The following is a 12,659-nucleotide window of genomic DNA, read 5'->3' on the forward strand; positions in this document are numbered from 1 at the left end:
ACGTTCGTTGGCAGATTTAGTGACAAAAGTTTTATTTTTTTTTGCTTCACAATAATCGAAGAAAGGACCAAACACCCTGAGCTTAAAAACATGTATTAAAATTTTATTTACAGACATGTACAAAAATGGTGTCCCTCTTCCTGAAGTGTCCATGGACCCTCCCGTTGGTCCACAAATAAATACCAGTAGTGAATAGGGGTCAGCGTAGGATTGTGTGTGAGCGGTGTTTAGGTATATGAGCCTAGGGTGCTTGGTCTGTTGGGTTCATCACTCGGCCCATGAACAAGATGGATCCTGAAATGGAGAACACAACGAAAAACAGTTCACCAAGATGGTTTTTCACCTTAAAGGATCATACCAGTGTTTTTTTTTTGTTAATTTAAATTCCTAAAAGACACTATGTGGAGAATATTTGTGATTGTAGCACAAAAGAAGGCCTACGTTTTTGTTTGTAGAAATAGGATAGTGAAAACTGTTGCACTATATGTTGCATTTAGCCCATTCCTTTCTACTTTCCAGACAGCAGTTTGTTTCAATTCATTTCTGTGTGTTATAGCAGCAGACTTGTTTGAGTTGTGTAATCAATCTCTCACAATGAATCAAGTCTGTATACATTTTTGTCAAATATAAGTATAATGTTGTAACTAAACCCAACAACATATTCAGCTGTAAAAACTCATAAACCTTCAGAAATGGTCAAAAAATGGCATTTAAGACAAATTAAAGACCTGTGGCTGTCTGTAACTGTAGAAAAGAAACGCTACAGCATGCTTTGCAAAACATCTAATCATGATGTAAACTGTATGTGATTGGTCATAAGGAGTTAAAACATGCAAAACTACTGGGATGTTCAGTTAAGCAGACTGGAGTGGCAGTAAAAATAAATACCTGTGTTAATCTGTCGTAGCAGAAATAAGAATGGCCGGTCGGCCTTGAAAACAGGTGCACGGGATCGTTTGAGTAGCACCATAGCTGCAAGGTTATGAAATTATTTTATTATTCTGTTAAAAGAAATGGTTGCAGGCAAGTAGAATCATGTTAAATGATATATCTATATAACTCATTTTATTATTTTGTCATCTCTCACCTGTAGCAGCAGCTGCCTTTGTCCCATCTTCTGTGACTTCTATTCTCACTTCATGGAAGGCATCAGACACGTAAAGACTCTCCTCCACTGTTGGGAAGAAACAAACTGTCAGCTGCCAGCAGAGCTACAGTAATTTTTGTGTGGCCTTCAGCTTATGGTACGTTATACTGTTGGTTATCTGGGGTACCTTTAAAGCACAAACAACTGGAGCTTTATGGAGGTGTATTCTGTGAAAACCTGATGAATCACTGTAATAAAAAATTAACGAACAGTTTGAATGCATTGTTGATGTGTATTGACCTGATATTCCAGTGAAATCAGCTGCTGTCGGGTTAAAGGCATCACTGATGCCCATGGCTGGAAGCGCTGACCTCAGATTGAACTTGTTCTGCATTCTGAACCTGTGAACACCAGATGACAAATTGTTTGTACATCTGAGAACTATGATCAACCAAGTCTTAAAATCATCTGTAGCAGCGGGCATGATCTCAACCTGGGTAGGAAGATATCCATTTTGGTTCTGCGCAGGCCGGTGTCCCAGGAGGCCAGCTGGCGAGCGGTGAGCTGGGACTCGAGGGAGGACAGCGGCGTCTTCCTCTCGCTGGCCAGGACCACCTGCAGGCTCAGGGAGCGGCCCAGGTACGGCAGCTCCAACACGGTGTAACGCTGATCTGATGCTGTCCTGAACTGACCTGCCAGGGACAGCAACAAGTTCAGGTGAGTAACATCTGACTATTTCCATTGATTTATTTGGTGATTATTTTTTTATTAGTCTATCCAAGATATGACAGTTACAATGAAATGAAACTGAGAAAAAATAGCAAAACTATGAGCAAACTGTATATTGTACTGTATATAACTATATACTTGACATTCACTTTACAGCATGATGGGTTTATCGCAACAGTTATGATGATGTTAAATTACTGACAAAAGAGAAAAAGGAATTAGTTCTTTCTTATTTGATGGATGGATAGATGGATGGATGGAGTGAGTCTCTTACCAAAGCTGACCTCTGTAGCCTGATACATCATGGGCACCTTGATGGCACTCCCATCAGAGAGGGTGAAGGGCAGGTTCTGGGTGTTGGTGAACAAGAACTGTTTCTGCCAGACGCCCCTGAAGGCCACCGTGTTGACCAGGGCCATTTGCAGCCGGTGTCCCCACCACAAGGCCTCTGCCTGGGCCTCGCCTGAGCCCGACAGCTCCCCGCTGCTGCTCCCTGCCTGGAGGGGCCACGTCTCATCTGCGAGGTAGGAAAGGGGAAGGGCAAAGAAGATAAAGGAGATCTGGTGATTGTGTCTTACACCCATGATGTGGAAGAGAAACAGCACACATCGTGTGCAACTCATCTCTTAGAAGCCAGCCGTCTCCAGACTATTGGCAAATGTGGTCTGATAAATGAACAGAAGAAAATCATTTGTAAATACACCCAGTAGAGGTTTGGGGTATAATTTACATTAAAAACATTCCTCAAACATCTTGGGCACTATTTCACAACAGGGACAGGGTCACAAGATGTTTACCAGGATAAGAAAGCTGTAGAAAAACTATATTTCCTCTACACACAATCATGTTTATCTTCTCTTTATTGGGCTTTAGCAAAAAACTTCATTTGAGGGGCCACAAGCTAAAGCTGTAAGAATTAGAATTAGAAAAGATAATGCTGCATTAATCAAGTTTCTAGGTCACTAGGGGGCAGAGAAACCCTACAACAAGGTGACACATTATCACTCTATAAAGTTGTTTTGGCTGACATGTTAGGAAACCGTTTCCTATTTACGTATCCACCAGAAACAGAGCCACGTTATCATTCTACTAAAGTCTCCTTTTAGCTCTGGACTGGACTCCATTTGCTCCACTATGTTCACCAGCTCATCGCTAACTTTGTCTGCCTGCTGTTTGGTGCTGGGCAGTTAGCGTACAGTGGGTTCATTGGAACTTGTTTGCAGCAAACAGCTGCCTGCTGCTGCTGGAACAAGCTTCATGAGAGCGTGGAGACTGAACCAAACAGTAGTAGCTAAAAGAGGCTAAACGGCTCCATGGAGCTGCAGAGCTGATGATAATTCTCTGTGGGTTCACTAAGAGCAAACTCTTTCATATTACACGTGGAAATGCCATTCATTCTCAATATGAAAATGGTAATAACGGGGCTCTGACTGTTTTAGAAAGCTGTCTTGCTTACCGTGGTTGTGTCCAGCTCGCTCCAGCTTGCCGCGAGTGTGGTTGGGCTGGCTGAAGTTGGCTCGGACAACGCTGGTGTTGGCCCAGGCTGCTGCATGCTGTGTAAACTCAGTCAGGAGCTGGACGCCGCTCTGGACGAATAATGTGCAGGTCTGTTGCAGCCACATCCCCTGGCTGGTGTTGCTCATGTCACTCTGTGAATGCAACAGGAAGTCCTGTACCTGGGCATCTGCAGGATAAGAAGACACAGAGGACGGGTGAGATGTGGTGGTGCATTACGAGTTTTAGGAAGTTTATAAAAAGGGAAGACTTCAGTTTGAACTTCATCAGCTGGATATAAAAACATGTACGTTTTGCACCACAGAGCTGCAAACCACTAAAATACTGCCAGCTGTTCATGTTTTTGAACTTGTTTAGAAGCAGCTTTACTATCTATCAATCATCTGCTCTAGTTCAACACATGGTCATCAGCACTGTCAAAGAATTAGAATTCACACCACTTTCAAAAAACTGCTGAAAAAGGTTTCTGCATCAGAGGAGTCATTCCTGAAATGGTTTCAACTCAACAGCCTTTGGCTTGTTTCAGTAGCAACCTAACTGAATTTGCACCATATCCCTGCAGGACTGTGCACAAACAAATGCTCATTTGACTTAATTTGAGCTTTGCTTAACACAGTCTGCTGAGCACTGCAGACCACAGGGACCTTCTCATCTGATAAACTCGAGGCATTTGGAGATAAAATTATCCATATTGAAGTGAAACACAGGTTCTCTCATGACTGCAACATTTCATTAGTGCACAGCAGTTATTATGAGTAGAAAAGTCAGTTTTAGGTTGGCCTCGTGTCATGCATGATTTGTATTTTATTACATTTTTGGTGTTGCTGTTATTGTGGGATTTTGTTTTGATTTTGAGTAAGGGGTAGATATGTCGACTTATTTACAGCAATATGCCGATTTTCTGGTTAATAATTCTTTCTATTCTTTCACACTCTGCCTCAGCATCTGCTCTTAAATGTTTCTTTGTATATGTATGGCATTAGAAGAGCAGTCATTATCAGAATTAAATGAGTATTTTCTATAAGCAGTCACTACACAGTGTGATTTCTTTCTTTTCTATGCAGCAGGGCTAAACTGAACAACAAAAGATTGACCCTCGGTCAATTTGAACTGTTTTACTACAAAAACATGACTTTAGGGCTGAAACAATAAATCGATCAATCGATTAGTCGATCGTCAGAAAATAAACTATTTTGATAATTGTTAAAGTCATTTATCACGCAAATGGACCAAACATTTGCTGGTTCCAGCTTCTCAAATGTGAGAATTCCCGGCCTTTCACTGTTTTCTATCATTGTAAATTCAATATCTTTGAGTTTTGGACTGTTGCTCAGACAAAACAAGCACAAGTTTTGGCATTTTCTCTACCTTTTATAGAACAAACAATTGATAATTTATGAAAATAACAGTTGCAGCCCTTGATGATTGTGATGTTTTAGCTCAAGTTAATTTAAAATGACTTTCTGTTGGAGCTGATCTCAGTTGAGGTATCCTGCTGAATTAGAACCCAATATCATCAGTTTCTATCCCTGACTGACATGTCAGATCACATCATGGAGGTAAAAGAAACAGCAGCTCCAACTCTTACTTTGTCTTTACTTAAAGCTTTAGTGCGTAACTTTTTGATATTAATGAACGTCCGTTACATTCAAGCCATTGCCAAATGAGTTGATACAAAGCTAATTAAGACTATCCTCCACAAAACTCTCTCTGTATTTCTCAGCATGGCTATGTTTAGAAATTGATGTTGTCCCGCGACTTTCACACGCAAGATAATGATCTCTTCTGAAGAGTCCATTATGTTTTTTTAATCCTCTGTGTCCTCCTTGGCTACTAGCAACTGCGTGGAGGAGGGGTGGGGGCGCGATTACAGAAGGCTTGTGTCATTAGGATGCAACAACAGTGGTGTTGTCATTACTTAGAATTCCTCATGGGGGGGGGGCGATAGAAACTACGCACTATAGCTTTAAACACACTGACCTCTCGACCCAGAGACCGAGCTTCAGGAGTGGTTAATGAGATTAGAGTGTGGAGGCAGGTATTATGGCTCCAGACACCACTGTGCTCTGCAGGGCCAATAGCAGTAGCAGCACCGCTCCCCACTACCTGGTACCAACAGCACTGAGGGCTAACAACAACCTCTCCAACCTCACTCTCACAGCATGAGGAGCAGCTAATGCTACCTGTAACATAAGCTGTGCCTTTTTCATCTCCATATCAACAATCTGGGATGAATCCTACCCTTCACATTGTATCCGAGTGTTCCCTCCAGCTGAGCCAGTGTGTTGCCCCTGGCACCGAGCTGCAGCAGCCCCAGAGAGAAGGAGACGCTCACTGGTGACACGATCAGGTTGGAGTTGTTCTCTGTCTCGATGAGCGTCTGATAGAGGCTGACAGCGAACCTGGTGTGCAGCTCCCCCATGCTGTCCTGAAGGCTGCCGTTACAGTGGCTTCTCTCCACCAACCAGAAACAAATGAAGAGTGAAGCCACTGGCAGGCGACACATGTCCTCAGTGCTGCAGGAGGGGCACGTGTCCACAGAGTGCAAAAGAAGACCCAAAAAACTAAATCCTGTATGACCAAAAGAAAGAAAGTAAATACCCCACTGAGGGTGGTGAAGTCAACAAGGAGCCAAGTCATATTGCGGTATCATTAAAAAAGTAAAAGTTGACACTAAAGGTATGTACTCATTGTTACGTATTGATTATGTCCCCTCCTTTTTAGAGGGATGGAGTGTTTGAAGATAGGAGGTGAGGGCATGAATATATGTTAGATCTGGCACTGTACAAATATCTCCTAATGTGCATTCCTAATGTATGTGATGTTTGAAATAAAAAAAAAGTAAGTTAAAAAAAAAAAGTAAAAGTTCTTGACTTACACTGTGTGCTGATTTACAACTATTTTGTTGAATGTAATGCATAAAAATTGAACGGTAGTTTATTGAAACATCAATTTCATAATTTCATATGTGGGTTTTACATTTGCTGTATCGTGATATATATAGAAATCTGTAAAATATTGACTAAAAGTGTTTCATAAATTCTAGGTCAAATTTATATTAAGCAACGTGTAGTGCAAAATCTGAAAAGACATATTTAAGATGTATAAAAGATCACCAAGCATTAAAATAGCAGGCAATATGCCAAATGGCAGCAGCAGCAGCAATAACAGCAGCCATATTTGGCAAAATTTGTAAAATTTAAGTAGACTGACAAATGATGTTGTACTATATTGTATTACTAGTATACTATAGTAATTTAAGGTCACTGTGGAGAGATTAAAGCCAATTAGGTAATGTTTCGTCACCTATGGTGACGTGCAAATATCCAAAACATGCAGAAATATTAGTCTATAGAAACAGTGGTGGAATGTAACTAAGTACATTTACTCAAGTACTTTACTTAAGTACCATTTTGAGGGTACTTCTTTGCTTGAGTGATCAATTTTGTACAATACTGTACTTCAATTTTTACTGCATTTTTTTAACAGCTGTAGATCACACTATAGCTCCACCTCGATTGGCTGCACCATTTAAATGTTGCAGTTTAATGCAGCACTTTTGCATTGTTGTATTGCTACTTTTACTTAAGTAAATCATCTGAATACTTCTTACTGCACTACATAAGTGATGGAAAATGTAAATTTAGGAGCTTACTAAAATTATGAATATAAGTAGCCCACTAAGATGATAAATAGCCCTAACCCTAATAAGTGCTATAAACTCCCATTAGGCTTACACCTTAAGGTGACCACTATATATATGATTATTTTTGTCTCCTCAGATGAAATATTATTGTGATCATTTTCCGTTGATGTCTCAGCTCAGTTGAAATGATGCAGCTGCGGGTCCTACCTGCGAACAGGTGAGGTAGACTCCTTTTAACTCCAGCTGTTCTCTCAGACTGTCACCAACCATTCAGCCTCTGCAGGGGAGCTGGTGTCCTGTCTGTCCCCGTCTATCTGTCGCTGTCACCTGTTTCTTGTCACTGAATCAGTCCTCTGCTGTCCCCGGCTGTCGGTTCGGTTCTCCGGTCGTCTCTCACTGAAGCAGTCTGTTGGCTATAGTCATAAGACCGTGTTTAGAGGGGAACGCTCCGCGCCGTGTTTGCGGTCTCCGTCGGCGATGTCCGTACCACTCGTCCGGGATTCCTGCCTCCCCGGGGCTATAAGGAGCCAGGCGGAGGGAGGCATGTCACTGACCAGCAAATCCCAAACCGGGCAGAGGGAAGGAAAAAAAAAACACACACACACACACACACGCGCGCGCACAGCACGCATGCATGCAAGTTTTCTGAAATTTTACACCCAAGGAGAACATTTCTGCATACCTATCTGTGAACAGTTTATCCATATTAATTCTGTGGATTATCTCTATTTTGAATTTTGATTGCTTTATTTAAATGGTGTGAGCACCAATACAATTCCGCTCACCCACAAAACTTGTACAAAACAATATATCTGGATGATGGATAGATACCACTAGAGGATATTGAGAAAATAGTAGTTTTAGTAGCCTACTAATCTGGGTGAACTGGCCCTTTAAATAGCCAGAGAAGCGAGACAGTGGTGCGTTTGAGAGGAAAAATGTTGACCTTCATGAAGCACTAAGTCCCACACAACACAATTATACAGCAAATAATTAAGCAGATCAGCCAAAATATGCTGTCTGTGTTGCTGACAAAACGGTTTTTTATTGGTTGAATTTATGACTGAAATTTCTGTCCATGTCATGTTGTTATGTTATGGTCCAAGAAAATGTGTTTTCATTTGTAACTATCTTTAAGATTTCTTAAAATTCCTGCCTCCACCCCAATGTAATGGAGGTGAAACGTTATGCACATCTCACTGTGGACACTTTTCAAGGGAAAAAATATATTAATTAGGCCTACCACAAAGCAGGGGCCCACAAACCTTTTTTGCCCTGGGTTTGTCTAGTGGGTTAATAGTTACTCTATCTATCTATCTATCTATCTATCTATCTATCTATCTATCTATCTATCTATCTATCTATCTATCTATCTATCTATTATCTATGCTTTGGGTCTGTTTGTGGACATCATTATTGTTAACTGTGACATTTGTTAATTCTTACGGCATAAATATCATAGGCTGCTATGAATATAGGATATCATATTTATTGCATTTTCTTTTTGTTGTGATACTTTTAGGGCTATAGAGTCCTTTTGTAGGAAAAACTTTTGTAGTTATTTTCAAGACATGCTTTCTGTTACACAAGCCATTCTGCCTTTTGTTGCGATGATCAAAAGACATTCTGCTCTGAGCATCACACTTTTGCGTCAGCATTTCTAATTGGAATCACTCTGTGGAATGTGGACTCACTCATCATGGACATGTTGCTGCTCCAGCATGTGTAACTGTAATAACAGCATCTCAGCCATCAGGAAGCATTTTATCAATGATGGGTACAGACATGGGCTGCAGCATGAAAAAGGAACAATATTAGAACAATAAAATATAATAGCCTAGCCTATATAACAATGTACAAAATCTTAAATAGTAATAAATTAGGCTTTATTTGCATATATAAAAACTAGCAAATAAAAACCTCTAATTAAAAATCTAGTTGTGGATCCATCATCCATCCATCCATCTTCGTCCGCTTATCCGGTATCTCTTCAAACCTTGCACAGGATAAAGATAAAAAGCTTTTCATTGGGATTTGTTGATTTACTGTAAAAACAAGTCTACATGCCACGCTAGCAGCAGTGCTATGCTAACAACTGAGGCTCATGGTAATGCCATTAGTTTTGCAGATATTTCGAGTAATCATAAACCAAGGTGTTGGACAAATTCAAAATTTGACCCGATGATGGCGCTAGATGAAGAGTAAGGAGTCATTAAAGTTATTACAAGTCAGTCTGAGGGAGATATGAAGGTGTGACCAAATTCCAAAGCAATCCATCTAATAGGTTTTGAGATATCTCACTCAAACCCCTAAATGCAGTGGATGAAAAGTCAGGGGTTCACAAAAGTTGTTATGCTACAAAAAAATGTTTGGCAATCCATCCAATAGTTGTCCAGATGTATCAGTCTGGATCAAAGTGGTGGACTGAGGGACAGATTGACATTTCCATCATCACACAACAGTTCTAATCATCCACCAAAGCCCCCCCACCCCCCACCCCCGCAAAAAAAAGAAGAAAAAAGAGAAAGAAATAGATTTAAAGAAAGATTCCCTGTATATTCAGATGTTACTCTTGCTGTTGTAAATAAGTGTCAAACAACCTGTGAAAAGCGGCAGGACTAATACAAATCCTCCCTTACTATGTAAAACAAAACTGCTCGACATCTCTTTAATTAGTTAGTTCTTTGAATGTAATTACCTATGAAGCAATTACACAGATAAAGCTTTATTGAGTGTGCACATGATCCGTCATTACATTTTACACTCTTAATAGCTATTTTAATGTAGTTATTCTGCAGTGAGAAGGAGCAGAGAAAATAATGGACTTTTGCATAATTTGATTTCTACTGGAATACATCTCCTTGATTTAAGTACAGATTTGATGTACCTTTACAGTGCACTTGTCATAGTCATTGTCACTGGCAACACACAACATATACACTCAACTGAATATGAAGACAAGAACATGAAGAATTGTCCATAGTTTATGATGGTATGCCCTGTATTTCACCTAAAATCAATCTGCTATGGAGTGACATCCCTCAACTGCCCCTCTTAATTGGGTACATGACAGTCAGCAAAATAAATTGTGGACATTTTTTCCCATGAAGGAGAGAACATGATTGGTAGCCATCAGGTATTTGGCTGCTTTGTCTAATGGGGGATTCCGGCCATTACTGGACTGGACTAATTAGTGGAGGCATGGCTTGGCTTCATTAAACGGAGTCGCCACATTCTTTAAAACCCAACGCCCCAACTACAAACACAGGAATTTGGAGTTTTAGGGACTGGGATGGAGGACATGAGATGTCACGGTAACTGACCAAAGACAATTGTTTGAAAAGATGCCACCATAAACAGCAGCTTTCATCTTGGCGGTTGTGAGGCCTTTGAAGGAACACTGTGTTAGAGGTTCATATTTGTGAAGTAGAAATAATGATTTGAGCTCTCTGTTTCTGATCCCTGGACCAACTGCAAAGCAAGCTGCCGCTGCTCTGAGGGGTCAGGATGGAGGGCAACAGCGTCACTCTGCAGTGGGGAGTTGTGCTCAGGAGGCCGCTGCACGCTAAAGATAATCATTCTTCACTTATCTGTGCAGGTAATTATGTGCACCTGGCACTGCTTCAAAAGAGCATGCTGATATTAACAGGGACAGTCACTTTCACTGCTCTTTGAGCTGCCAGTTTACCCCGCAGTTTGGTCGGCTGCCACTTGGTTACAGCCAGGCCTAACTGACCTGGCATGCCAATCAGTTTGTGCCAGGCTACAGACAATACTGCTGTAGTACATGATGAGCTGCTCTGCCCTTTTGGGGTCAAAGTGATGTCTCAAATCTTTATAAGTAAACGCACAAGAGTCCAGTCTAAGCCTCAAGTCTGTTGATAAGATAAGAAGTAAAAGAGGGAGCGATAGTGTCTCAGTGTATGAGCGTGTTTCTGATTATGTTGCTATATTTAGTGATGTGGTGTTAATTGAAGAATTGGTCGTGTACAACAATGGAGAATTACCTTTACTGAAACAAATGGTAAATGGACTGCACTCAGTGAGTGTAGACATTAATGACGTCTGTGTTCTGGTCCACATCCTCAGCCCGTTTTCACAATATTATAATCACAACGTAACGCGTTATCGCAGAAGGTTCTTTGAAATTAGAAACATCCTTTTGAGAACATTATGAGATGTTAAGTGGGTGCATCCTGCTAACTGAAATGAATTAATCAGCACCTCTTGTGGCTCTGTATCTGTATATAGATAAAAGATATTACAATAATTTCAAGATTAACAAGCATTCACTGGTAATTTTAGACATTTTAGACATGAGAGAAAGTGTATATTTCAGAATTGTTTGGGTTTAGGAGTAAATCAAGTGATGCATGTCATTGAAATGTCCTCAACAATGATTCTAATACCTAACATTTGCACGTGCATGTCAGTCTGTGTTTCCAGGTTGTTGTTTTGTTTTATTACTCAATGAGAGTTCTGCCTTCCATTTCAAAATATGTTCATTGATGAGTGTCTCTGTGTGACTCTGCGATGCCTCCGCCTTTCCCCACTCGGCAGTAACTTAATCCCTAACTAACGGAGACTGTCGCCAGGCTCTCCATTCAGACCGCTCACCCCAGTCCCCTTTCCACCACCTGACCTTTGACCCCAAAGGGAAAATGATAATGAACGGAGGAGGAAGAGGAGGAGGAGGAGGAGGAGGGGTTTACAGCGTAGAATAACCACAAACCACAGGAATTCTCTGTGGAAAGAAGAAGAAAAAGGAAATAGGACAACAACAAAGAAGGAAGATGATAAAGATGAACAAGACTAATGGAAGAAAAAAATAAAGATTCAAGTCAAAGTACAGTGTTGTATAAAAGATGAACAAACGAAAAGGAAGACGACAAAGAACCAAGTTGCAAAGATATTGCTGTTGCCAGTATACAGTTTTAAAGCAGCCTATATGAAAAAAGGTTTCGAAGCAGCCAAGAGTTCAGTGTTAAGGAGAGATGCACTGAGCACAGTTCGGCTGGGATTGACAGACTCATTCTGCTTCACCTCCAGTGTCCTACTTCCCCTCAGGCTCCTGGGCCTTTGGGCAGTTCAGGCGGGGAGGGATTAGAGGGGATGCTGGTGTGTGGGGGCCGGGCCAGGCTGCAACAACGCCAGCAGCGCTGTGAGCCGGTGTCGCCAGAGCGAACTGCCAGGTACGCCACGGCGGATTAAAGCTACTAGTGCTGGCACTGTGAGAGGGGCGACGTGAGGGGACGTGTCCCACGTAGCTTTCACCCCGCAGGAGCATGGCTCTGGAGAACCGTGGGAAAAATGTTTGGTGGTTGTTATTTTGAGTGTCAAGACAGCAGCTTTAAAAAGCAGAAAGACCCTTAAATGTTAGAGAAATATCCTAAACATTCACTACTGCAAAAAAAAAAAAAAAAAGAGAAAACAGCCGAACAAAGTTTTAGTTTTATGTTGGTTCGAACATTGTATCAGTTACACTGTGGAGGTTTTGGTAGGTGCAGCTTTTCTCTATAGCACCATCTGCTGCCATTTGGTACTGAAGTGAAAGGCTGTCTTCTGCATTCAAGGTTCAGTTTTGTACTGTATAGCTGCAGAAGTACCCATACTTCTGGAATAATGCTTTGCATCAGGGGTCTTCGATGTTTTTTTAAGGCCAAGGACCCTTCAGCTGAAAAA

General features: G+C 41.2%; 1 protein-coding gene across 1 annotated transcript; it reads right to left on the minus strand.

Moving 5' to 3' along the window:
- Window positions 1-82: 82 nt before the first annotated feature.
- serpine3 (serpin peptidase inhibitor, clade E (nexin, plasminogen activator inhibitor type 1), member 3) lies at window positions 83-7,529 on the minus strand. The gene is made up of 9 exons (XM_039818273.1): window positions 7,185-7,529; window positions 5,573-5,902; window positions 3,273-3,500; window positions 2,091-2,333; window positions 1,581-1,779; window positions 1,388-1,488; window positions 1,088-1,174; window positions 889-972; window positions 83-294 (listed from the first exon to the last, which is right to left on the minus strand). Exons 2-9 carry the CDS (start codon window positions 5,835-5,837, stop codon window positions 242-244), a joined length of 1,260 nt encoding a protein of 419 aa, XP_039674207.1. The 5' UTR covers window positions 5,838-5,902; window positions 7,185-7,529; the 3' UTR covers window positions 83-241.
- Window positions 7,530-12,659: the final 5,130 nt, after the last annotated feature.

The sequence above is a fragment of the Perca fluviatilis genome, chromosome 12, assembly GCF_010015445.1.
Source record: "Perca fluviatilis chromosome 12, GENO_Pfluv_1.0, whole genome shotgun sequence".
In the NCBI taxonomy this organism is placed as follows: domain Eukaryota; kingdom Metazoa; phylum Chordata; class Actinopteri; order Perciformes; family Percidae; genus Perca; species Perca fluviatilis.

Bases quoted from the DNA above. Each gene is read 5' to 3' on its own strand.
- serpine3 (XM_039818273.1), bottom strand. From the start codon at position 5,837: ATGTGTCGCCTGCCAGTGGCTTCACTCTTCATTTGTTTCTGGTTGGTG. The intron at 2,334-3,272 runs GTAAGCAAGACA...CCTACCTCGCAG, and splicing joins GCGAGCTGGACACAACCACG to ATGAGACGTGGCCCCTCCAG. The intron at 1,175-1,387 runs GTCAATACACAT...TCTTCCCAACAG, and splicing joins TGATTTCACTGGAATATCAG to TGGAGGAGAGTCTTTACGTG.